Here is a 26,266-nt window from a genome sequence, read left to right on the forward strand (position 1 = left end):
GATAGCACCTAGAAAAAAACTGATTATTATATAGTGATCTAGCTTCAACCATAACTATAATAATACTACCAGCTCATAAAGTTGGATACACAGAATTTTAAAAAAAATCGGCTAATTCAAAAATTAAAATCTTGAAAATCTTGACCAATGCAGGCATATGAACTTACCACAACAGCAGGTTGTTAACATATTGAGATACAGACGCAACTGCTCCTGCACAGTTGAAGTACTGGCCTGAGAAAGATACTGAGTTCCCCTTTCTGCAGTGGCAAAGAGAGCTCATGGAGTGTCTGAGGCAGAAGTGGGAGAGTGGTGGCAAGAGTATACCAACTACAGTAGATGCGGCCGCAGAACGGGATGCACATTGGCATGGGTGAGGGGAAGGGAATTCTTACCTTCCTGGGCTCTGCTGCTCCCACTGCTTAGTGTCAACAGTGCCAGCTCTCCCATGGCTGGGCTTTCTCAGAGCAGATCCCGGTGCCCCATTTACTCCCTGCCCCCCATACATATATACAGGAAGCAGGGTTGTGCCTGCTTTAGCAAAGGCTCCCTGAGGGTGGAGCACATTCTGCTTCCCCCAATCACCTCCCCCTGCCTTCTAGATACATTGATTGGTACATAGCTGTGCTGCCTGGCTCCTATGGCTGATAGAGACAGTGCAGGTCTTCCCCTGCCATGGCAAAAACCCCTAGCAGGGGAGATCCCGGCACCTCCTCACAGTTTACACCCAGGGTGGGCGTCCTCTTAGCCCTGCCCTAGTTAATGCTACTGCTTTTCTGTCTCATAGTCATCACACAGAGCGCTTGTAAGTTAAGAGGGAGAAGGAAAAATGTCAAAATGTGGCTTATTTCCTACCAAGCTGAAGCTGTGTTTAATTCCTCCCCATCTTCAGATGCAGGGCTCTTTATCCCCTCCCCTGGAAAGATCACATGGTGTAAAGTAAATGGGTTGGGTGAAACACTTCTCCTTTTCTATATTAGGAGTACACAGGTGATACAGAGAAAGAGAAACTAAGTATTACTTGCAACTGCCCAGGAGGAGTGACAATATGTCACACAATAATCCCATAACTCTACTGTCACAGTGACAGGAGAAACAGACAGCAGTAGGCATTTATTCTTATGAACACGGGAGTGATTAAAGGACCCACATTGTAAATACACCCAGAAAAAGACAGTGCAGCAAAGAGAATGCAGGATCCGGAGATTCCTAAAACAGAAGCAGGAGAACGAAGGCTAAACCTGACCACTCTTCTCCCCATTTAAGGTAGGTCTGCACTGCAGTTACTTGAGAACCCTGTTGTGACAAAGTGCAAAAATTACGCCCAGGTTATTTTGCCATCACTAGGGCTTCTGTAGACCCATTTTATGGTTTTTTATGCTGCAATAATCTGAGAGATTTTTTTTTTTTTTTAGCCAGTGAACTGTGCATAAACCTGTCTGTTCTGGGTACATAGGAAGGCCCAGAACACCATCAGGAATCAGGTGGTTTTGTTTCTGTACTGCAAAATGGGGTGGTTATAAACCACTCTCAAAATGGCCAAAACTGGTTTAAGATGAATATGGATGGATGTAGTATCAGACTTAACTGATTTAGGTCAAACTGATTTATGGAACTTCTGTCCCAGCTCTCTTCCAATGCACCAACAGTGTGCTCTTGTTGCCAAGAAGGCTAATAGCATACCTGGCTGCATTGGTAGGAGTGTCCCCAGCAGATCAAGTGAAGTAATTATTCCCCTCTGTTCACCACTGATGAGGCCATATGTGGAGTACTGTGTCCAATTTTGGGACCCCCACCACAGAAAGGATGTAGATAAAATTAGAGAGAGTCCAGCATAGGGCAACAAAAATGGTTAGGGGCCTGAGGCACATGACTGTGATGAGAGAGGCTAAGGGAACTGAACTTATTTAGTCTGGAGAAGAAAAGATTGAGAGGATATTTAATAGCAGCCTTCAACTACTTGAAAGGGGTTTGAAAGAAGATGGAGCTAGACTGTCCTCAGTGATGGCAGATGACAGAGACAAGGAACAATAGTTTCAAATTGCAGCAAGGGAAGTTTAGGTAAGATATTGGGAAGAATTTTCTCACTAGTTTGGTAAAACACTGGAACAGGTTACCCAGAGAGGTTGTAGAATCTCCATCCTTGGAGGTTTTCAAGGCCCAGCTAGACAAAGCCTTGGCTGGGATGATCTAGTTGGGGTCCCTCCTGAGGTCCCTTCTAACCTCCTGAGGTCCCTTCCAACCCTAATTTTCTGATTCCCATTTCAAGTTAACTCACAGTCCCCCAGCATCCCAGGATGCTTTGCAGCTGGGGCCATATTGCCTGCTCCAGTGGAGCAGGGCTGGCCCTGCCTCCAGCTAGCATACCAGCCTGCTTCCTGCCTGTCAGCCTGGTGGGACAGGGCTGAGGGAAAAGAGGAGAAATAGACCCCACAGGATTCCCTAGCCCCAGTCAGTAAAGGAGAGGAAAAGTCCTGGGGGGTGGCTTTCTGTTCCTCCTGTGCTGTAGCCCAGCAAGCCAGGGTGGGATCTACTCCGGCCTGCCTCTTCCCTAGCTGTCCTTCTCTGAGAGGGGTGGTAGGAGGTGAGAATGCACCCCCTGGCCCGGCACGGGAACCCCAGCTGGGGTCTGCAAGGCGTGGGGCAGGGGTGGAAGTCCCCACAAAGGGTCTTTTCACACCCCGCCCCGCGGCTGGGAGCTGAGCTGAAATTCCCCCTTTGGAGATGGAGGGCTAGGGTGATCTAAGACCAGCTCTGGGCAGGCGGGGTGGGGGATGGGGAGAAACCCCTCACCCAGTGGTGGTTTTTCCCATGGTGTGCAGACTCCGGCTGGTGGGGATTACATTTCCCATCCCCAAAGGACTGGGAAGAGATTGGGTGGTGGAGACCCTCCCCCCGCATATCTCTCATCAGCAGCAGGGAGTACAGCCAGCAGACAATCAGGCCTGGGCTATTGCTGAGCTGCGTTCAGCAGCCTTAGGAGTACCCCCAGGCCTGGCCTGGGCCAATGCAGGCTTCTGCCTGTCTTGGCCACCCAAACACTGACTGTCAGGTCATTTTGTTATCAGTTTAATCTACACAGTTTAAAAAAATCTGCAGAGACTGAATTGATTCTCAGGGCTTTTGAACCTCTGTACTTAGCCTAAGGGAGGAATCCTAACCCAAGTGTCAGACACTTCCCTTCAACAGAGGCAGCACCTATCAAATCATCACAGCCTTTGTTTGGCACATCAGCACAGATGATTAAGGAAACCTTTGGCAAAGTTTCCATTAATTTTGAAAGCAAATATATGGTAGTTCAGTCTTGATTGCCTGCTCATCTGAAGAAAATAACACCAGATATTTTTTTTGAATGTGAACAGCAATCCAAGACAATTCTTTGAATAGAATCCCTCCAATGCCAAAGTCAGTAACTGGTTGCTTTCAAACTAGTAATTAATTAAATGGGTACTGTATCACAGAGGTTTTCAATGTTTTTTGTTTGTTTGTTTTTTTATAAGTGTACCCCCAGCAGCCGGACGCAGAGCAAGGCGGGATGGTGCATGTCTGGATGTGGAGGGGGAGGGGTGCGCAGCTGGATGCAGAGCGGTGGTAGCACAGGGTGGTGGGTAGAGGCAGCCGCTTACCAGCTCCTCCCCCTGCCCCCGGTCTGGCCAGGAAGGCTGCGCCTGTGAGGCCCACAGAGGGGCGCCCCTGTCTTCCCCCGCCCCCTGCTCCTGGGAGGTGGCGGTGCAGAGTGATGGGTGGCAGTGCTCCATCCCCGCCCGCCCAAACATACCCCCTAGGGCCTTCCAAAGTACTCCTGGGGGTATACATACCCCTGGTTGACAACCTCTGCTGTAACAGGGTGCTTGGCATGCACCTGTCACTTTAAGAGGAGAGCCTGCATGAAAACCAGTCTGCAAGTGCAGCAGGGGCCAATTGGGGAGTTACCTAACCAGAAGGGGGCTGGGACTGAGGCATATAAATTCAGGGCTTGAGCCGGTCAGACAATCTAGTCCCAGGAGCCACAGGGATAGGAGCTCCTGGCAGCATACCTATAGCAGGGCTCCTGCCTGAACATCGAAGCTGGGGGTAAACTCTGGAGGTTGGGGAAGGGACTAAGGGTGGAGGAGGTCCCTAGGGGCCCAGTAAGGTGTCTGGGAGCCCAGATAGGGGATGAGAGTGGGACCAGAGGGTCCAGGAGCCCAGAGAGGGGCTGAGAGTGGGACCAGAGGCCCAGAAGGGGCAGAGTATGTGACTCCAGGCAGGAAGGCAGCACTCAGGAGTAGCTGAGAGAGGCAAAGTGCCTGGGAGAAGCAAGCCTACTAGAGATTGAATGAACATCAGTGAGTTATAACACCTGGGAGGCATGGGGCGTGATGTGGGGGTAGATGGAGCCATGCAATTTAGCCCTTAAGGCAAGATCAGGCTTGGGAAGCCTTGGGGCAGCCTCCCATTTCCTAGAGATTAATACCAACAAGGCATGGCAGGTGAGGGAAAGGGAGTTTTGCCTGAGAGGCAACAAGGCCAAGGACTAAAATGGTAATCCAAGGGCAGGACGGCCACCCCTCAAGCAAAGACCCTGTTACAGATACCTTTTAAGTTTTGTTAGGAAGTGTATTACTTAACCATTTACGTGTACATGTGTATGGCACTTCTCAAATAAAGTTTTCTTTTGGATGGGGAGGAGTGACAGCTGAACAGCCTAATCATATCTGTAAGTCTTGTGAATGAGTCAAAGGGGCATAACAAGCACTCTGTTCCCCACAAAACATGTAACACTGCATTTCAGTGAATTCTTACCTGCACTGAAAGCACTGTACAAGTGATTCACTGCACTATAGAGATTCCAGGGTTTTAATGCTAATGTACTACAGCACTGACAACCACCTTGTAATTCTTAAATTGTAGCAGTCTTTAGGATTAAGCATTGTTTGGAAAGATTATGTTTTACAAACAAATAATTACAGTGAAACTTTTACAACTAAACCCCCAGGAGCACTTATCCTGGGTAGCTAGAATGCTCTGGCTGTTGAGGGGGAGAGAGGGGGAAAGAGGTAGATTTAATGCTCATTGTATTTGCAAGGGCTTTGGAAATATCATATATATTGTTTGAGTTTAGGGACCCTACAACAGAAAAATCTAATACTAACGTAAAAATCTGAAGTAACCTATATATTAACATATAGTTTTAAAACCCATTTCTTCTCTGACTAGACAACTTCACACACTGAGGTAGGCAATGTAAATGTCTATCCACTTCAATTTAAGTCTGATTACACCAGAAAGTTTTGCCAGTATAGCTATGTTGGATACAGGTATCTGCCAGCAAAGCCCCTCCAATTTGGATCCAACTATGGTAACAGTAAGAGAGCTTCTGCTCATGTCAGTTGGGGAGATGGAAAAAAACCCCTTCTGATGCTGTAGATCATGTATCCACAAGGGGGCTGTGTCAATACAACTAATGGGGCAGCAGTTCTTAAAGTAGATAAACCTTTTGACTAATGCCATAAAGCTATTTTATAGAGACAAGTGATGCAGAGCTATTTTGCAGAGACAAGGGTCTCTATTAAACTACAATAAGGCAGTTTAGAGCTTTCATCCCATTTTACTAAAGACCAAATCCTGCAAATATTATTTGGCCCTTACTCTTCCAGAACTCCCATTGACCTTATTGGGAATTTTCAAAAGTAAAATTAAACAAAAAGTTTCCCCTACACATTGAATTACATTGCCCTACTCAAGATTTTCCCCTACACAGTAAAGTTCACTATAATACATGAAATATCTTTTCAATAAAATGGAAAAGATTTTCTTTACATATTTTTAATTATTTGGCCCTTAGAAAGTAATTTTTTGTGGCATAATAAAAAGCTTAAATATAGCATTTCAGAGGAGACCATTTCATATTTCAGGTAAAATTAAATATTTATTTTCCCATTCTGTGAAAAAATGTATTTATAATACTGCATGCAATTTATCTGGTGAACACTCAGAAAAGGCATAGTTAGCATCATTTTCTAAAATAAGTAAAGCATTACTGAATTACTATTTTTCCAATATGATCAAATAAATATAGCTGAAAAACAAGCTAAGCATGTGAGTGAATTAAACTTCCTATTTCAAATGCAATGCATTTCTCTCACTTTCAAACTGACTACCAGCTCAGTGCAATGCAAACACAATGGGGATTTCCACAAGAGTAAATACAGTCTGTGCAGAACACATCTAAATCACATTTAATAAAAACTTCCTTTTTTAACATAATTTGGTTGTTATGCAAGTACTTTGTTTCACATTTTTGATGTTCCCAAAACACACACATATACATATGTGCATGTGTGTGCACGCACACACACACAATTCTGAAACAAGGAACATCATAAAAGCACACCCACTGAAAGAGGCTAGAACTGTCAGCTGACAGTACAGAAAGGTCAAAAGAAGAGTTATCATGTGTGATATATCATTAACAATTTTTTTAATTAATATAACCAATAAATTAAGTCAGAACTAGCTACATTATTTCATCATTTCCTGCCGGTAAAGAAGGGCTTCTATTTTAAGACAGTGAAGCGAACAGAGAGAAGGAAGTCTAAACATTTTTGCAGATCTGGGGTTAAAAAATGAGCATCTCTGAAGTAATTTTATAGCGTGCAGAAGGTAAGTAATGTTTGATCAATTATTTTCAAACCGAGTATAATGGTAATTTAGATGTCTATATAAATTACTAAGACGGACTTCTGCCTTTAAAAATATGAATTTAACAACGCTATGCTTTCTAGAACTACTAAAAGGAAATGTACTTACCACCACAATTCAACTTTTTAAATACAGTTCTACTGTGCAACTCTACATTTAAGCAAAACAAATGTTTTTCAAGAATACATGCAGTCACATAAGCTTCTTGTTCTGTATGTTAAAAGTAAGTAGTTGCTAAAAGTAACATCCATCCCAAATAGTTTATAATTATATAGTAAAATTGTTTGCTCCCACTGAATTACATGTGGACAGATTTTACTGATAACCTTAAATAAGCCCAAACTATAACAAAGTTCTTTGAGGACATTTTAGGAAAGAAGAGGGGTGGTTAAGAAAGCAATTACTTAGTTGCAAGCACTAAAAAGGTAAGTGGTTTAGCTCTATACACAAACAAGAGAGCTAGCTCTAACTCTCAGTCAAAACCAGGAGGCAAAAAAACAATTCTGAGTTTGTCCTCTAAGTCTCATATGTAGCACCCAGTTGGAACTTCACCTTCTTTATTAAATATAGACACAACAAAAATAAAAATAAATTTAAAAAACGAGCAACAAATCTTAACGGTTCAGGGAAATCTTTTCATTAGTATCTTAAGAACTCCACTAATTATTAAAATATAATGAATTAAAATATTTGGAAAAATGACCCCTTTAAGATCTTATAAGTCACTTTATTCAACTTAACCAATTAAACATTTCTATCACTAAACAATGTCTGGGACAAAACAGTCAGCTCAGGTGCACGTGAAGATCTATGTGTGCTGATCTCCCATAAATATCAAATGCAAATACTGTGCAAACAGCAATGTCTACAATTCAATAATAAACACATTTATGCACGCACAAGAATAAATATACTGATTGTTTTAATCTATTTATTTCTTACCTACGTAGTGCTTAAATGTTAGATTTCTAACTTTTATATTTAGAATGGACTTGAGATTACAGGACTAACGTTCATTTTAACCATGGACAGTTGATTAAGTTAAAGAATGTCTTCAACAATAAAAAAACTCTGTTTGTAGATCTTAAAATACTACACTGTATAGATTGAAAAGACCTCCAAGTAAGCCACAGGTCACAGGTAACATCAAGTGCAAATGAGCAGACTAGTATATATTACTGTTGAACAACATAATCACTATAGTTACATAATTGACCCCGAATCTCAAGATAAAAAGTACATTAACAGTACACAATCTAAAACTATAACGAGAAAGAAAAAACAAAGTTTACGAGAATACTTACTACCCTAAATGTTTTCTTTTTATGTAGAAAAATGACTGTATTCTTAGTAATGTTATTTTTCTGACTGCTTTGACCATTTAAATTGACCAATAATACTTCATCATTATACTTACAGAATTGTCTTAATTATATTTGAATAAGAATTTCTTATGAAAAAATGATCTAAACTAGACAGTCTTATAGATAAAATATCACCATATTAACAGCATTCCTCTTCAGGGGCTTTTGTTATGCTTTGGTATCTTGACATTTTATTTTTAGTTTACCCACATATTGCATGACTACTTCAAAAGGCATTTCTTAAACCCACTCCAGACCTCTTTCCTCATCAATACACTATACATTTTTTCCATCTGAGGTGTGAATTCCATTTTACCTTATGGCCCTCACATTAACATTTTTCCTTTAGTGACCTAATCTTCTTCAGACCAATCAGCAACATTTTGATTACCACAAAAAGCATCACTGAGACTGAGTTCAGCCTTAGGCATTAATTTATAATTACGTATATAATTATAATACTAATTACAAGATATTTTACAGTTTTAATATGGAGAACCAAAAATTAAACTAATAAATAAAACTTCATATTTCCAAGGCAAAACATAACCTTTAACTTAAAGGACTTTGGAAGACATTTCCTATGTAGGTATGTTACATCATAACTGTTCAGGATGGGAGTACCCTCCTTGAAAACATCTGGTATTAGGTGTTGTCAGACTAGGACAACGGTCTACATAGACCACTGCTGTGATCTTCTAGGGAAACTTTTATGTTCTTAAATTATATGCATGATAAACAATGCATTGATGTATAATATACAAAAAGTATATCATAAGAGTGAGCTATGCTGCTATTAAAATGCATCTTTCATTTCCAAGACTAAAACGACCAGGCTACCGATAACCTTACAGAAATTGCATTCTCCTGCTGTTAGGAAAACTGTTAGCAGCATCAGGTATTAACTTTTGTCAAGGAGATTTCAACCCTCTCCAAAATGAAAAAATAGAAGGAAAAAGGAGAACTGAGAGAGGAATACAGAATAAGTGAAACTCTCTTTGAAGATGTGTTGGAAGGCTAAGTCAAGGGTCAAGCCAAGTGGACCATGCCATCTACAAAATCAGTAAAAGACTAAGGTCCTGGACAGACATAACATTTGAACCACTTCAAAATGCAAGCAGATAGACATATGTGCACAATGAAGTGCTTTGAAAATGGCCAAAGCACTCAATAAAAAACCCCAAACCAACCCTGGATGAACTATTTTGAAGTGCCTCATTTTGAACCTTTTCCAATTACATCTGCACACATTACAGAGTATGACAGGGGTTTTCTCAGGCTTCCAGCATCTCATGGTGCTCCACCCTTCCCTCCCCTCCGTGGTGGGAGCTAGAGCAGGATAGCCAGCCAATGAGCACTTTCCTGTGCCCTCAGCCACCTACAGGGCTGGAGAGCAAGGATGCCTGAACACCTTTCTGCCTCTAGTCTTCCAGTTACAGAAGTGGGGAGGCAGGGGACAGGGCCTCCCAGGTCCATTGAGGGGCTACATGTCTCTCCATCATTGAAGCACTCCATATTTTAGTGGTATGTCTGCCCAAGGCCTAAGAAAAGACTACAATAGATTTATTCTTCCCTGCTAGCAGTCTCCAAGTAGACTAAAGAAAGAAGGACACCTCCTTTTTCCTTTCAGTAGATGAGCTAGTGCACTGACACTTCCAATTCCATGCACTTATTGCCAAGAGACTGACATAAGAGAGACAGCCAGCACCTCATTTTGGGACAGCATGTTGCTAGCAGTCTCAGCATACCCACTTTTCCCAGCAGCTAAACTGCTCAGAAGGTCATCACCTTGAGGTTCTGCTCATGGTTCATTCCTCATCCCAATTTTTTTAAAACAACATGGCTCTAAGCTTAATCCTCTCTTTCATATATGTCTAGTACATTTTAAAGCCTGGGAAATGAATACTGTATTTAGAACCCAAGAGATCATTTTTAGATATGTATTTTTCTTCTTCCCTTTACACGCTATATATTAGTTACACTTCTTTAACTGAAATTATTCTTTTTTGAATTATTAAATATCACATCATTCCATCCACAAATCTGACGTATGTAATCTTCTTGGGACAGAGACTGTCATTAATAGATAAAAGTCAGTAGCACAGTGTAGGTGATTATTCCTTAACCATATGAGGTTCTTATTCCTTAACCACAATTACTTTAAAAAAAAAGAAAAAGAAAAAAAAAGAAAGTTTCTATGTGACACTTTAAGTCCCTTTGACGGTAATTTTACTTTTCATACTTCATTTTATTTGCTTTTAGGAAAAGTGTACGAGAAAAAAAAAAGACAATGAATGGATACAACCAAAACATTATGCCCGGAAGTCAACACCCTGAAGAATACCGGATTGCATCCCTGGTCTTCTATATCTTTGTATTCACCATTGGATTATTCGTAAATATCACAGCACTATGGGTTTTCAGCTGCACTACCAAAAAAAGAACAACTATAACTGTCTACATGATGAACGTTGCATTCCTCGACTTAATTTTTATATTATCTTTGCCCTTCCGGATAACCTACTATGGGAAAGGAATTTGGCCTTTTGGAGATCTGTTTTGTCGGACTGTCAGTGCTTTCACTGTGTTTTATCCAAGCATTGCTCTGTGGTTGCTTGCTTTTATAAGCGTAGATAGATTTATGGCTATTGTCCAGCCAAAACATGTGAAAGAACTGAAAAATACAAGCAAAGCTTTGATAGCCTGTATCGGCATCTGGATAATGACCCTTGCATCAACTTCCCCTCTGTTGTTTTTAAATTCAGATCCAGATAAAGCCTCAAATTTTACCACCTGCATAAAGATGCTCGACATTATTCACCTGAAGGAAGTCAATATGTTAAACTATTCTCGCTTGATTTTCTTTTTCTTGATTCCCCTGTTCATCATGATTGGATGCTACCTTGTTATTATTTACAATTTCATCCATGGCAGGACTTCTAAACTGAAACCCAAGGCCAAGGAGAGATCTATAAGAATTATAGTTACTTTGATTGTGCAAGTGCTTGTCTGCTTTGTACCCTTCCACATTTGTTTTGCATTCCTCATGTTGCAAGGCGAAAACAAGAGCTACAATCCATGGGCAGCATTTACCACCTTCCTCATGAACCTCAGTACCTGCCTAGACATTATTCTGTACTATATTGTTTCTAAACAATTTCAGGCTAGAGTCATCAGCGTTATGCTTTATCGCAATTATCTGCGAAGCGTACGTAGGAAGAGTTTTCGATGTGGGAGTTTACGATCACTGAGTAATATAAACAGTGAGATGATATAATACGCAAGACAGATTTGTAATGCAAGCCAGTGATGCTTACTAAAGGCCATTTTTCAAGCCACACTGGAAAACGTTCTATAGTCAGCAATACTGGGACCTTTTATATATGCTATAATGTAACTGTTAAACAAGCAGTGTACCATATAGTGAAAACATGAATATTGCATCTACCTGTTCTAAAGGAATATGTAAATCTGAGATGAACCTGGATATTGAAAAATCTATCTTCTGAGTGAAGAAGACACACAAATACGTTGTCAATTAAATACATATTTCAAGCTGTGAAAAAGGTGACAATATCTATGCTAAATAAAGCAGGCAGATCTGCAGTATTTTGATATAACCACTGGCTAGCCTACTTGAACAGGTGTGGGATTTTTTTGGATTTACATGTCTAATTGAACAAAAAGCAAGAATAAGTTCAGCTTTTTCTAAAACAAAATCATGCACGTAGAAAAAGAAACCTGACATTCATTTCTTTACCCAAAATCTCTTTGATTCAGCAGCACTTTAACACCCTAAAATTAATGACATTCTATAATCAAATAAAAGCAGTATAAAAGATAAGTAATTTAAAATGTCCGTTACTTTAGCATGGTATAGTACACCTCACCGCTAGCATCTGCTATACTCCCAACCTTACACTTACAATCTGTTTAATCAGAATAAGGTGTATAATCAGAATAATTAAAATGAATTAAATATGTTAATTTATATAAACAGCGTCTCACCAATACCTTTCAAAGCAGTGAACTTCATATATTAATCTCCAATCCCTGTGAAGACTGATATGCACCAACACACTTAACAGCTAATTTAGAATGTCTAATACATGCTTTTTTATTATGTTAACTTCCATATGCCCTAGTCACCGTGACTAGGGCAGGGTGAGCAGGGCACAATCCTCAGATGCCAACTCTTATGGGGCACAAGATTCTCCCCCTTCCCCCCACTCCATGAGCAGTTCATCTGAGGAACAGAGTGAATCCTGCAAAATGGACTACAGTAATGTTAGTTGTGGGATTTTAACACTAACTTTGCTACTGAAAAAAAGTGTGCAAAATTAATAAAAGCATGTGGAAATACTGTACTGGGTAGAAAAGATATCAATATTTTGCCATATATTGCAATGCAACTCCTTTCAAAAGTATGTGGCAGAATTGAAAGTAACCATGGAAAAATAATATCAAAAATACTACTATACATAAGTAGTACCATCATATTTGGAAAAGAATTATTATAAAAATAATGTCTGGGCCAAGAACTTTTACGCTGCACTTTAAAAAGGACTAACTGCACTTGAAAGGTTTAATTAGGAGGTCATTCCCTAAATCTGTAATAATTAATCTCTTGAAAACAAATTTAAAATGATTAGAAATAAACAAGCCCATTAAGAGCTACTTACAATCCAGAGGGCAAGCTGCTGATAGTGATGCCAAAGACATACTGCACAACTTCTACAAGAAGAAGATCAAACAAAGCTGAAAGCATCCAGGAGCCCAGTAAAAAGGACTGAAAAAGAAAAAAATAAAATAGGTCCCAAACACAGATCAGTTTACATAATTAGATTTAGTTAAATGGTATTCATGGAGTTATTTCCATTAAACATATGGATCTCATATCTAAATATGCCAAAAAGTCCATTTCAGGTCAGACAAATATACATTAGTATTAGACTAGACTTTTGATATTGAGCAATGAAAAAGAATTAGATTGGTAGATAAAATTCAATTCCATGGGCCCACTAAAATGTGTTGACAGAACCATTGTTTATTAAATAAAAAATTTAAATGGTCTCGAGTAAGTGAGTAGGGTTGGTAAGCCAGTTAATTAACTGGACAATTGACTGCATATTTTTAACCAATCAAAGTTTATAGCACTTTTACAAACAAACAAACAAACAAACAAAAACCCAACACTACATCTTTTTGTAGTTTTCTTGACAGAAATATTATTTTATCGTTTTTTAACACATTTCTTAATGGAAAATTTGTGGGTTGGGGGTGGGGGTTCTTGTTGGTCTGTTTTTTACAAATTTTTACTCACTGATAGTTGACCAGTCAATTGACCAAACTATTTGACCAGTCAAATCCTCAACCCTAGTCTTGGTCTTAGAATACTAAACAGGAATTTTAAATCTGATTCATGTAAATAAATCTCCAATTAAGAATATATCTTAACATTAACACTACTTTTAAAAACAAGCATGCAATTGTAAAAGGCATTCTTCAACAGAGAGTGCAGCAATAAAAACTGCAATACCATATTTACTCAAATATAAAGACAAAGTTCCCCACCCCCTCCCATCAACTCAAATATAAAAGAAACGGTCCCCCCTCATCAACATTGTAGGGAAACCCCTCATCTTACATTTGTATACAAGGAAACGGCATTAAATACATCATCTATCCTTGAACTGCTGCTAAATGCAGCATGTGCTCAGTAGTGGAAACCAACTATGAAGTTGATTAAATTCAGACGACACTGAGCATGACTGTAAAGTACATGGCCCATATAGGGCAAACATACTGATGGGAACCTACCAAAAAGATAGGTTAGTGTAACCCATCTGAATATGACATATGGTAAGACACTGAGTGCAGTCCTCCTCAGCACCAACTCTTTACATCTCAACTTCCTCTTTACTTGCACAGCTTAGCTGTGGGTTTTTCCCCCCCATTTCCAGTTATTGCTGTTTCTTCACCAGCCTTAAATGTCTGGCAAACATTACAAAACAGGGTCCCAAACAGTTCACCCAGAATCCCTTTTGCCCCGCACTCAGTCTGGCATATATAATCAGTGGGGCCTCGTCCTCCATGAGGTGAAGTCAGACCAGGCTGCCCTGCACCTCATCTGCAGATACATTTTTGGAGGGTCCCAGGACTCATGACAGGAACACCCAGTTCCAGTTATGAGTGGAGAGCTAATCAGCACATGGATCCTTTGTGGGAGGTATCTGGAGTACAGACACATATTGTGTAGTGCTGAGCTGTGGGATCACCATGGCTTGAAATGCTGTTGACTCTGATGGGGCCTAATCAATGAACTATATGGTAAATCATGAGCCTTTTGGCTTTGGACTAATATTATACATAGTTTGTTCTAGATATAAGTAGATGCTAAACTGCTACTTACAGTTTATGGAATACCTGTGCTAAAACTTGCAGCAGTTTCAAAAAAGATAAAGTGCATCATTTCTGGGTGAACTAAGTCTATGGGTACTATATGCAAATTGCTATGTTTATTCAAGGTTAGGTTTTTTTTCAAATTTGTTCCTCACCTCCATATGCTCAGGGAGATCAGGGCCTGTGATAGTAAGGAGGAGGGATGAGCCTGCAGAGAGAAATGTGGCAGAGCACAGGTTGTGCCTCCCACTTTAAGAGGTTTCAGGCAGGCTCTGAATAGCCAGCAGGAGCAGTCTGGCCCAACTGGATGGTCACATGACAGAAGGGGGCCAGTGGATTGGAGGAGGGCTGGGCCACCTTAGTATAAACCCAAGCCCTAGGAGCAGAGCTGGCAGTTACACCTAGGGAGCCAGAGGAGCAACATGATTCAGCCTGCAGTTCCCAAAACATCTGGAGCTGCAAGTAGGGTAGGAACTATGGGGAAGGAAGAGGTTCCTGGTCCTGGGTAAGACCTGAAATCTACACCTTGCTGGGGTCTGAAGGTGTGCTGGGGCAGTCCCCAGGAAATGCCACACCTGTGCCCTTCCAGTGAAAGGTAAGGATAGCGTACCAGAAAGCCTCAGCCCCCATGACCTGGTGGGTTACGCCTTTGAGGGAACAGGGTTGGGGTACAGGCATGTCAACAGACATCTGAGTGGGCCATAGGCTGAGTTTGGGCTGCCTGAGGCCAGAAAAGACCAGGGGACAGAGTCAGCCCAGAGTGTGGGACAATAGGCCTAATGCCCTGTTGTACAGTAGGTCCTGAATTGGATGGTCTGAAGGTCTATGAGGGGCCAGGACCAAGCGCAAGAGAGAGGACGCCTGAAGGGCTGTATGAAGTAGGTCTAAAGGGGCCTGAAGGGCCATACAGAGGTAGGGCAGAGTGCATGGCACATGGTGGAGCAAGAATGAGTAGGACACAGAAAAAGGGGCATTGGGAGTGGGACCCAGTTATGGGGTGTGAAAGGGGCCCGGCATAGGGGCAGTTTGGCCCTGGGAAGGGCCAAGTGAGAGTCAACTGTTTGGATGCCATTTGCAAGGCATGGGACACAGTATACGGGGAGGTTCATAGCCGTGTACTATGCTCTGTCAACAACTATTCAGTTCCATCAAAGGCATGGCAGGTGAGTCAGCTGGGCAGGCCAATGATTGGACCGACCTTGAGACATTCCCCTGTCACAGGAAGAAGTTGGGGGAGGGGGGTGCGCAGAGGGTGCTTCCTGAACCCCCAGATTGGTTTTCCCTGCTGTAGCAGTAGGAGGTCAACAAATCCAAGACAAACCTCCAGTGCAGAATTAGATTCTATGCTTGGAAAATTACAGCAAATGTATACATTTTTCATCTACAGAATCTAATGATTGGGGAAGTTGTCTTATAATCAGTATTGTCTTATATTCAAGTAAATATGGTAAATCTGAGACAGAAGATTTTAACGTGATTAGCAATTACTGTATTGAAAAAAATATAAATGTAACTTACTGAAAATTTTCTGCTGCCATATCTTCTTTCAAATATTCTAAAGTTGTAAATGAGCAAGCTGCTGCAGAATGCATCTTTTAGATCAAGACATACCGTTCTTCCACATACAAGTCTCCAAATCTAGATTTTAAAAAAGCACCAGGATCTTTAATTCTCATTCCCAATGGAAGTTCTTCCAGGGACGTGTATTCAGGTAAAGCATATTACAAAAGAGGAAATATTTAACAAGAACAGCCTTAGTAAATAAAGTGGTCCATTTTTTTTTTCTGTAATAGTTGGTCAAAATTGATTAGTATATTTTAGTAAATCTTGTTTAAAAATAAAAATATTTTCCAGTAAACTTTAAGTGCCATGCAGGTCAGACGAAATGTACTTCCATGCTTCATGTTTGCAAATACCAACTGTTAAACAACCCTAGTAAAGTTCTATCTGTTGGACATACAACTACACTGCTATATTCGGGTCCCAACACTTGGCCTGTGAACTTCAAGCTTCTCAGGGCCAAAAGTACTGACTGAAGTCTATTGACCCAAGCTTTTCAGGCACAATAACTGAATATCCTAACTTTTATGGAAGGGTACCTCACAGGGAAACTGTTTTAAGCCTCCAAAGCCAGTGCTGACTCCCCAAGATAACCCAATAATTTAAGTATACCTAAAACTCCAACCTGTGAGCGCACTGTGTTTACAGTTCACCACTTCAGAGAGATGTAATAATTGAAGCAAACAGGCACAAGGATTTTGTAGGGGTTCCAAGACACAATCTCTTTTCACTTTAGCTATCAGAAAAATCAGAAATATCTAGACAAAACGATAAATGCCTTCATATACTTATCCGACTCCATTTCTCCTGCATTCAAGCATTCTTAAAAGTTTACATCAGATGTCTCAAAGGAGTCCTCCTTCCCTAAATCACAAGAATACAGCAGTGACCTAGTGTGTCATCAAGTCCAGTCCCCTTCTATCACGGACAACCACATCATATAATTGCTTTTGTGAAGTATCTCTCTCCCCTTCACAGCTAGTTAGTTTCCTTCTTCATTTGACTCCACATTTAGAGTTGACCCCTCTGCTACAAATCCATGCTGCTCTGCTTCTTCAAAATGCCCATTTCCCAGATCTTCACAAATCCAAAGTTTCTCAGGCTCTCTGGTGTTTAAGGCCCAGTGTTAAACACCAAATATCTAGTTTTTCTTCTGGAGGAATTCCACTGCTCTAAGATCTGTTCCTTAGTTAGAATGGCATCACTAAGCTTCGACCGTCCTTTTGTCCCAACAGTACACTCACCTGCATGAGATTCATCAAGGCTGAACCATTGTCCCTGGTCTGAGAAGTATGCAGAATCGTCTTAACAACGTATATAGACACTAAATCAGTGATGCTCAACTATGGCCATCAGGCCAGATCCAGCCCACAGAGCTGTGTCATTAGACCAACGAGATCTGGAAATGTGGCAGTGGGAGAATGCTGGCAGTGTTGTCACACCCTTACTGCTAAATTTCTGGAACCCTGAGCCCCACTGGCTGGATGATGTTGCCCTGTGTATTACATTATGCCAACATGTGGGGTTGCTCCAGGTGTAGTGGAATCTGGGTGTGACGGTTGGACCAGCACAAAATGGGATCCAGAAGTGTGGGGCCAGACTGGCACATGGTGTAACAGCACCTAGGGACTAAGGGTGCACCAATAAAGATTTTTTTGGCTGATTATTAAACAGCCATATCAGCCAATATCAATCCAATAGCCAATATGCAGCCCGACAGCTTGGAGAGCAACATCCTGCCAGTAAGTCTGTGGGGGGAGAAGGGAAATGGGGTTGGGAACAGCATGGGTGGAGGGGCAGATTGAGAACCCCTTGGTGAAGGACAGAGTTGGACTGGGGCAGGGGCAGGTGCTGCCCAGCCAGGGTGGGGCATGAGACTGAGCTGCAGGTGGCTTGTCCGGGGAGCGTGGGGGAGGGGGACGCGGCTTTCATCACTGCATGCACCCTGTGGGAGGCATGAGGGGCATGTGACCCCTGGATTTGTGTGCGAGGCAAGGGTGGGCTGCCTGATGTGGTCTCGGGGCTGGGTGCTGCGCCAGCCTCTTCCTGGCGGGGGCGCTGGGCTGGGGCTGTGCTTGGGGTGGGTGGGGTGGGCAGCAGTGACACTGGGTGGGAGGAGCTACAGTGAGTTTTGGGGTGGCCACAGCCCACCCCGTAGCCCCCCCTCCCAGCACTGCTGCTGCCCACCCAGCCCAGCACCCTTGCCAAGAGGCTGACGCAGCCCCTGGCCCCAAGATCACAGCGGGCAGCCTGCCCTTGCCCCACGCACAAATCCAGGGAGCACATGCCCCCATGCCTCCCCCGGGAGTGTGTGCAGCAGCTGGGTGCTGCCCCCTCACCATCCCATCCCACAACCCCCAGATAAGCTGCCTGCAGCCCCGTCCCATGCCCCGCACCACCCTGGCTGGGCAGTGCCTGCCCCTGCCTCAGCTCCACTCCATCCCTCAACATGTGGTCCTCGATCTGCATCCCCCCCCCCACACCCCTTCCCTCCTCTATGCCCCTCCCCCACCACAGACTTACTGGCCACACTCTGCTCTCCAAACTACCAGGCTGCATTCCTAGCCACCTGCATGCTACAGCTGTGCGCATGAGACATTTATTGTGACATTAATCGGCTACACTGGCCAAAAAAAGTCAATTGGTGATAACATTAATTTTCCTTTTATCGGTGATGATCCAATATGGACCAATATATCAGTGCACCTCTACTAGGGACTGACCCCACACCACTCATGTGGCCTTCAGGGACAGATGGCTGAGCAACACTGCAACAATTTCCTAGGATTAAACAGAATTAAGAAAAAAAAATATAAACTCCCCAAATTATTCCCTAATAGGCTTTCCTGAGATACTTGTATATAGTGTTGCTAATGAAGAAAGGATTACTTCCAACAGGACTTGCTATTGCTAAGTATTTTTCAACATTATAAAGCAAATTAAGGGATTATAGGATCCTCTTAAGGATAACTTGAAAAAAAGAAAATTATTAATAATACTGAAAAATGTGCATTTCCTCAAATACTTTTTTCCTTATTTGCTTTTCCAGTCTGTTTCTACATTTTGATATACCAACAATATCAGGAATTCAACAAAAGGAAGAAATTAATGTTAGCAAGATATTTGGAAATGATAAATGCTAACAGTACATCAAAATGTAATCTGAACTATTAAAATGAAATCCTCATCCCCTCACAAATGAACGTATGGAGTCAGTAATAGTCCATGGAATATTGTCAGCTTCCCCTCATGTCCACAGTGAAAGCTGGGTTAATGGTAAGGGAGAAAGAAGTTGCAACTTCATGCTTTTTCACTATCCTGAGACTCTCAAAGACCTTTGCCAAACTTCCAGCAAGTAAAGGGAAAATTACAATTTATTTCTAACTTTAAAAATATAAACAAAGAAATCCAAGCAGAAAATATCTTGTAAGTACACAATACAAAACAAAACACACAAATATATTCTTTACATAGCAAAAATAATCAGTTAAAAGCCAAACTTTTCTGACTCTTCAATTTACCTTTTCGGACTTAAAGACAAAAAACTTGTTCTATACTGCCTCTGTGCTGAGAAGCATGAACTGCCCACTTAGTACATGCCACAAAACTGAAATTAGATATTCTAGGCACAACTTTGAACAGCCCTGAGTACTTTTCTCATCACACTATGCAGGGCCACTCTGATTCTACTGCATAATTTTCAGGCTTTTGTCTGTGCTGAGCAGGAGCAAGTAGGTTAGGCGTCGTCTCTGTGGCCGTCTCAGACTTGGCTTGGAAATGGTACAGACATAACCTAAGGCCCAGATCTTCAAGATATTAAAATGTTTAAGCCTAAAATATCTGAGCCTGAATATGTGAGCACAATGCAAATATTAATATGAATATCAAAATATCATCCTATTAAATTGGTATTAATAGTATGTCAATACATAGCAAAGCTCAGATTTCTCCTCTGGAAGACAGACGATACAATAAAATCAGTTTTCAAGCAAAAAGGATATAATAAGCATTATACGGATGGTTTGTTTTAGCAGAAGAGAGTAAACCTGGTCTGGCAATTTATATTCATGGGTTATATAAATATAGCAGAACGGTAAAGGCAAAGATTAAAGAGTTGGATCAAGACAACACGTAAAGAAAACTATGGGAGTATTAGAATGGAGAGTTGCAGATGCTAGATAATATTTAGCAAAGCCCTCCCACTGCTTCACAAATGAACTGACACTTACCTGAAAATCCTCTTTTACAGCTTGTAGATTATACATGAAGAACTTCCGATAATGTTGGAAGAGCAGAGTCAACAGAATCGACAGGGCACTTGGAACTAATAAGAGACTCTTTGACAGAGGTGCTTTATCTTAAAAAAAAAAAAAAGAAAAGAACAAAAACCTTTTCAGACTTAGCAACTGAATAAAACACGTGGATGAAAACTAAACCATCACTAGAATAGGCTTGTTTTTTGACTGGACTCCAGGACTTCCTTTAATAAATGAGAGATAGAGAGAAAACATAGGCGCTGCATGAAGGAAACTTTTTGTAAGCATAAATGGCAGCTGGATGCTTAATACTCTCCCTAGGCCAAATAAGCTGTTTGAAACACATTAAAACAAGGAGTTGTGGGTCTACAACAATCATCCCATTCTATGCATGCTTCCCACAGTCCTGGCACTCACCAGGAGTCACATTTGGGTCATCACAATTGGGCCTGCATTCTCTTAACTTTCTTGATCCGAGTACATTCCTTGGCCTCTGAGTCACCTCCTGGGCACTGGCTCTTTGTACTGTTGTCACAGAAATGGGACTTCAAAGTCCAGCTAGGCCCCCCCTAAGATAGCTACTCCAAACCCCCAATAACTTAAACAAGCCCAATCTCAAGGCTCCAATCTATTTAGAAATACGAAGCAGCAAAAACGAACAGATATGCAAGGTTTGTAAGGGGTCCAAGAAACCAAGCACTCCTTACTTTAGCAAGTACAAAAATATGCAGGTCTACTCAAAGCAATAAACGCCTATATAAAGGTCCCCATCTCCGATCCTGTACAGATCTTAAACATTCCTTAGGTTTAAGTTTTTAAGGTCCACTGTAAATCCCAGATACTTTAGGCTCTTGTGTGGGATATTTCTACTTTTCAAACCCCACCTCTATCTTATTGTCCAAAGTGACTTCTGTTTGAATGGGAACCTTCAGCATGTGACCCTACATTGTCCTAGGTCTGGGAGAGGTGTAACATATCCCCGACAGCATACGGAATCATAGGAAAATTGGGCTGGAGAGGGTCTTCAAGAGGTCATCAAACCCTTGTTTAAAGGTAGGATTATCCCTGTCTAAATCATCTTGGACAAACATTTATCAGACCTGCACTTTAATGTATCTAATGATAAGCTGGGATCCAGGTTCTCTCTTCATTATGGAAAAATGCAGTAAAACCCGGATTTTCTCATTTTGAGGAAAAAAAAAACTACAGGAACAGGTGGGTTTCCCCTTGCAGGCTGGCAGAGTCCCAGCCTGCAAGGGGCTAGGGGGAGTGGGAGAAGGGTGCTCAGTCAGGGGGCACCATGTGCATGTGCACACACACACATGCATATAACCGCCAGGCAGCCTAGAGAGCAGCTCCCGCAGGTAAGTATAGCAGAGGTTGGGGAGGAAGGGGATTGAGGCCCCCATAGTGAGGGAGGGAGGGAGTTGGGCAGGGACTGAGGCTGCAGCCCAGCTGGAGTGGTGCACAGGGCTTGGGGCCTGGGGCTGGAACGCATGATCGCAAGGTCTGGGTGGGAAACAGCACAGAGCTACAGGTGGCTCATTTGGGGGGTAGGGGGAAGGGAGGGCCTAGCTCCCTGCATGTACTCCCAGAGGGCACTGGGGGGGGGGCATGTGCCCCACAGATTTGTGCTTAGGGAGGAGGTGTGCTGCACGTTGTGGGCTCGGGGCTCCCCACCCTGCTGCCCTCCCCCGGGGGGCCTCTGCAATCTGGCAGGCGGGACCCGATGTGGCAGGGCACAGCAGGGCAGGGAAGCTCACTGCCGCAGCTAGGAGCCCCATGCTGCCATGGTGAGGTGCCCTCTGCCCACCCGGCAGTAGCAGGACTGAGGGCATGGAGTTGTGCCCCATGCTGTTGCTGGGTGGGCAGGGAGCACCTCACCATGGCAGTAGGAAGCTCCCAGTGGCAGCAACAAGCTTCCCCCCCCAGCCCCACTCTGCCCTGCCACTACAGGATCCGCCTGCTGGGCTATGGAGGCCCTGGTGGGAGGGTAGCAGGGTGGGGAACCTGAGCCCACAGTGGGCAGCCCGCAGTGGGCAGCCCACCCCTGCTCCCCCAACAGGCTCTGCTTTGGTTGTGCCATCCACAAGGGAGGGGGAGCCAGGCTCTGTGCTCTACTCTGCCACAGGAAATTCCACCTCCCGCAGCCAGCAGCCAGGGCTCAGGTGGTGTTGCAGGAGGCAGGGAGCTGCACACCTGGGTCACTGGCCCCATAGCTCTGGCAGCTGGGGGGCAGGGAGCTGTGGATAAGGAGTGAGGGGCAATGGCCTGGGCAGGGCACCGGCATATCAGGGCTGTTCAGTGCCACAAAGCAGTGGAGGAAGGACAGCCACAGCTGAACCCGCATCCTGATGAGACAAGGGGGCAGGGACAGTTCTGATTTTCCATGATAAAAACCCCAAAAGCAAACACCAAAATGTATATGTATTTAGAATTTATTTTATTATAATGACTGAGGCACTGGTAGGCTTCCGAATTTCTTTAAAATTGTAAATATCAATAAAACATTGTCTTCAACTGATACCTATATATATATATATATATATATATATATATATATATATATATATATATACCTATATATACCTATATGTAGTGGCATTTCATTTTAATCATGGAAAGCATGCGGATTATGGGGGTTTTAAATCAGAGAATTTTCTATTTTTAAACAGAGAAAACCAGAATCCCTGATGATAAGCAATCTCCTTAGGTTACCTGTTCCAGTTTATAATCACCTATACAGTTACATGTCCCTCTATTCCTAGTAAAAGCATGCAACTTCTCAACATATTTGATCAAATGCTCCCCTTCCAACACATGCAGCGCCTAGTCTGGATCGTGTCAATTCATGGACTATTGGCAGTCATCAAGGCACTAGAATAACTGAAGTGGGGCGAGAGAGGCACTAGTCCCAGGTGCCAAATAATATTGGGAACTGGTTTGGCCCCTTCACCCAGGAGTCTTTCCCAAAGCAGGTGCAGTTGAGCAGGTACAGCTGGGCAGGGGCAGCGCCATGCCTAGCAGGGCATCTGGAGTGGGAGAAGGGTGGCTTCCCACCCCAAGAAGCTTTTCCATGGGAAGTGCAGCCATGCCCCAGGGATGAGGGGTGAATGGGGTATCAGGAGACGCTCCTGCCCATCCTACCCACTTGCAAATTGCCACCCACTTGCAAATAGGTAGTAGCAGCCCAAGCTAATGATGCTAGGAGACAAGCAGCAGCACTCACCTGAGGAGAGCTCCAGGAGGTAACACTTTATTCCCTCTCCTCGCTCCCTCCAGTGATCAGTGCTATTCCTGCCCCCCGGCACCGGCACTACCACCTCCAGGGAAGGCATGGAGGGATATGACCCCAGGATCTGTGTGCATGGGCTGCACCGGCCTCTTCCAAGTGGGCGGACTGGGCCAGGGCAGGCAGAAGCAGTGCTGGAAGAGGGAGCTACAGCGTAGGCTATGGGGAATTCTGGGGTGGCTGTAGCCCACCCTGTAGCTCCCGCACCCAGTGCCTGCCCTCCCCAAGTGCAGACTATATGCAGACTATAAGGGTCTCCTGAAGAGTTGACTTGGACCCTGAAGAGCACACGATCACCTTGAGCCCTGCCAGAGCCAGACTTAAAGCTCAAGAGACTGTTGAGCCCAGATTGGGCAGAGTGCAAGACCACAGAGCCAAAAAGAGGGGCCCAGGGGCCCAGCAGCCGAGAGGGCCACGACCAGACAGGGGCCAGGGGCCCAGTGACCAGAAGGAACAAACCAGAGCTAGTGCCTCAAAGCCCAGGTCTGACACAGTGGGCCAGGGGTAAAAGGCCTAGCCAGAGTAAAGGGGTAGAGGCCAAGGAGGAGGGAACACAGACATTGTAACAACCGTGAGACTTGAGGTGTGGTGTAGAGAAGGATTGGAGCCACGCAACTAGCCCCTAAGGCTTTACATGCCCAGCAGGGCACAGTCAATTAGAGAGGCCCAGAAAGGGTCCTGGAAACCCCAGTGGGGATCCAGTTGCACCAGGGCCACATGAAAGCCCCCTCCCTATTATTATTGGTAGCTTTACATCAAGGCATGGTGGGCAAGAAGGGAAGGCACTCTAGAGGCACAGCAGAGCACAGTCGCGGAGCCACCAGCGGGCACCATAGCCACCCCTGAGACCCGGACCTGCTACACAGTAGTACTCCTTGACTCCTACACAGAAGGGCTCCCAGCTTAGTAATGGCCTGAGATCTCACTATAGCCAAAATAAATGTTACAAGGACACATTAAAGGTATACCTCAAAAAAACAGATGCTGGCAACAAGTGTTTGGAGGAGCTGGCTGCCAACCAACTCAAGTGGCACTGCCACCTCAACCAAGCAGCAGCCTGTTTCAAGGTAAAGCATCTTGCCCTTGAACCAGAGAAGGGAGAAAGTGGAAACAGGAAAAGGGGAGGAATCCCAGCCTGCAACTTATTCTCCCCTGCAGAAAGACCTGCAACTTCGGCGGATGGATCTGTGGATCAAGGATCGTGGACAAGTTTGAGAGTCCAAAGAGCCACCCTTATGATCCGAGTCTTCCAAGGTCCCTTCTAGCCTTACAATCTATGAATCTAAGATTGGACTCTTAAGTCACCTCAAGACCCATCAATAAACCATGGTAGAGATCATCCTCATATTGAGGGATTGCCAGTGACAACACAGAAGGTGAGAAGGTCCAAGGGCAACATGAAAATAATTTTCTAGAAGGGCAAGCGATCTGAACAAGTCCCTTATTCTAGTGATGTGATAACAGAGGCTAATGTCACCATCTTGAACTTTAACTCCTGTATCTTGGAGGTCAGATCCAGGAAGCACTTCAGATCTGAAGAGCCAGAGCCAGAGCCAGAGGACTGTGAAGGGTGGGGGGGTACAGCTTCTGAACACAGTCTAGTGGCCTTGTTACACGTTACACTGAGCTGCTCAAATGCCGATTGGTGTTAGTGCCAGCTTGAGTTTAAAGCAATCGCATGTTCAGGCCAGCCAGGACTCAGACAACTGAAAGGTAAGAATCCCTCCACTTCCATTCTAGACTTCTCCCATCCCCTGTCCCCCCCAACCCCTGAGCTCTCCCAGTTCCCCCAGCCTACTTGTGGTTGCCTGTGCTCACTACCCCCAGGCCCCACCTCTCCACTTACTTGTAGCTGCCTGTGCTGTCTATCCCAGGCATTCTTGTCAAGCAGTCAAGGTAACCCTTCCCTCCCTGCTTCCCTGGGATAGACAGTACAGGTAGCCACAAGTGGGAGGGGGAGGCAGGAAACAGGGAGGGGGTGGGGGCAGTGGACCTGATACAGGCCAGTTGGGGGTGGGGGAAGAGAGGGGTGTATACACTAGTGTGGCCTAGAGCAGCTACACCTTGGTCTGACAGAAGCAGGGCAACACAGATCAGAATTTTATTTTTCCAATACAGATCAGAAATAATCCTGCCTTGGAGTAGTGTAACTTTGAGCAGCCTAAGGAGTGCTTAAAACTAGTTTCAGGTGTTAATGTGTGGGCAATCCAGATATTAAAAGCTCTGGGAGCCACCCAAAATTACTGTGTAACAAGGCCAACTACAAAAACACCTTTCTGGGCCAAGACAGTTGAAAGGAACTGAGGAGTGGGAACAGTGCACTGTGCACTACCATGTATGCCCTCAGGATGGAACAAAACGAAATGCAGGGTATACACCTGTCCTGTACAGACACTGCTAGGGCCAGTGTCCTTGAGGCCGAGAGGAAACTAGAGTGGGAAGCATGTACTGTCCTTTATTGCCCACAGAGCACTGAATACCAAACGTACCAAATGTCACTGAGAGGTTCTTCATGTGCCTTTGGACAAGAATTTGAAAGAGAAGCCCAAAGCATATGGTCTGTTCCAATGCACTACATAGATATGACTAATATCAATAACATGGTTCTTCCTGTCATATATCTTCTTACACCCATTGTTGTTAGCCCCCTGTAGACCCAACTATGCATTTGACATTTGCTATCTTTCGAGCCGACTTAATTTAATTTT

At 43.6% G+C, this 26,266-nt stretch overlaps 2 protein-coding genes across 5 annotated transcripts in view; one reads left to right on the forward strand and one right to left on the reverse strand.

The window, feature by feature from the left end:
• UBAC2 (UBA domain containing 2) overlaps positions 1 to 26,266 on the reverse strand; it is a 186,581-nt gene that overhangs the window by 132,585 nt on the left and 27,730 nt on the right. For all 4 annotated transcript variants that reach the window (XM_014600410.3, XM_059721106.1, XM_019486919.2 and 1 more), the window contains 3 exons: positions 20,240 to 20,367; positions 15,969 to 16,088; positions 12,731 to 12,837 (listed from right to left, as the gene is read on the reverse strand). In XM_014600410.3, coding sequence (XP_014455896.2) covers positions 12,731 to 12,837; positions 15,969 to 16,088; positions 20,240 to 20,367 — 355 coding nt within the window. The remainder of the gene's footprint in view (positions 1 to 12,730; positions 12,838 to 15,968; positions 16,089 to 20,239; positions 20,368 to 26,266) is intronic.
• On the forward strand, positions 6,420 to 11,640 carry GPR18 (G protein-coupled receptor 18). Its single transcript, XM_006262589.4, has 2 exons — positions 6,420 to 6,645; positions 10,311 to 11,640. Exon 2 carries the CDS (start codon positions 10,339 to 10,341, stop codon positions 11,323 to 11,325), a length of 987 nt encoding a protein of 328 aa, XP_006262651.3. The 5' UTR covers positions 6,420 to 6,645; positions 10,311 to 10,338; the 3' UTR covers positions 11,326 to 11,640.

The sequence above is a fragment of the Alligator mississippiensis genome, chromosome 1 (genome assembly GCF_030867095.1).
Source record: "Alligator mississippiensis isolate rAllMis1 chromosome 1, rAllMis1, whole genome shotgun sequence".
In the NCBI taxonomy this organism is placed as follows: Eukaryota; Metazoa; Chordata; order Crocodylia; family Alligatoridae; genus Alligator; species Alligator mississippiensis.

Coding starts and splice junctions, on each gene's coding strand:
- GPR18 (XM_006262589.4), top strand. CDS start 10,339: ATGAATGGATACAACCAAAACATTATGCCCGGAAGTCAACACCCTGAA.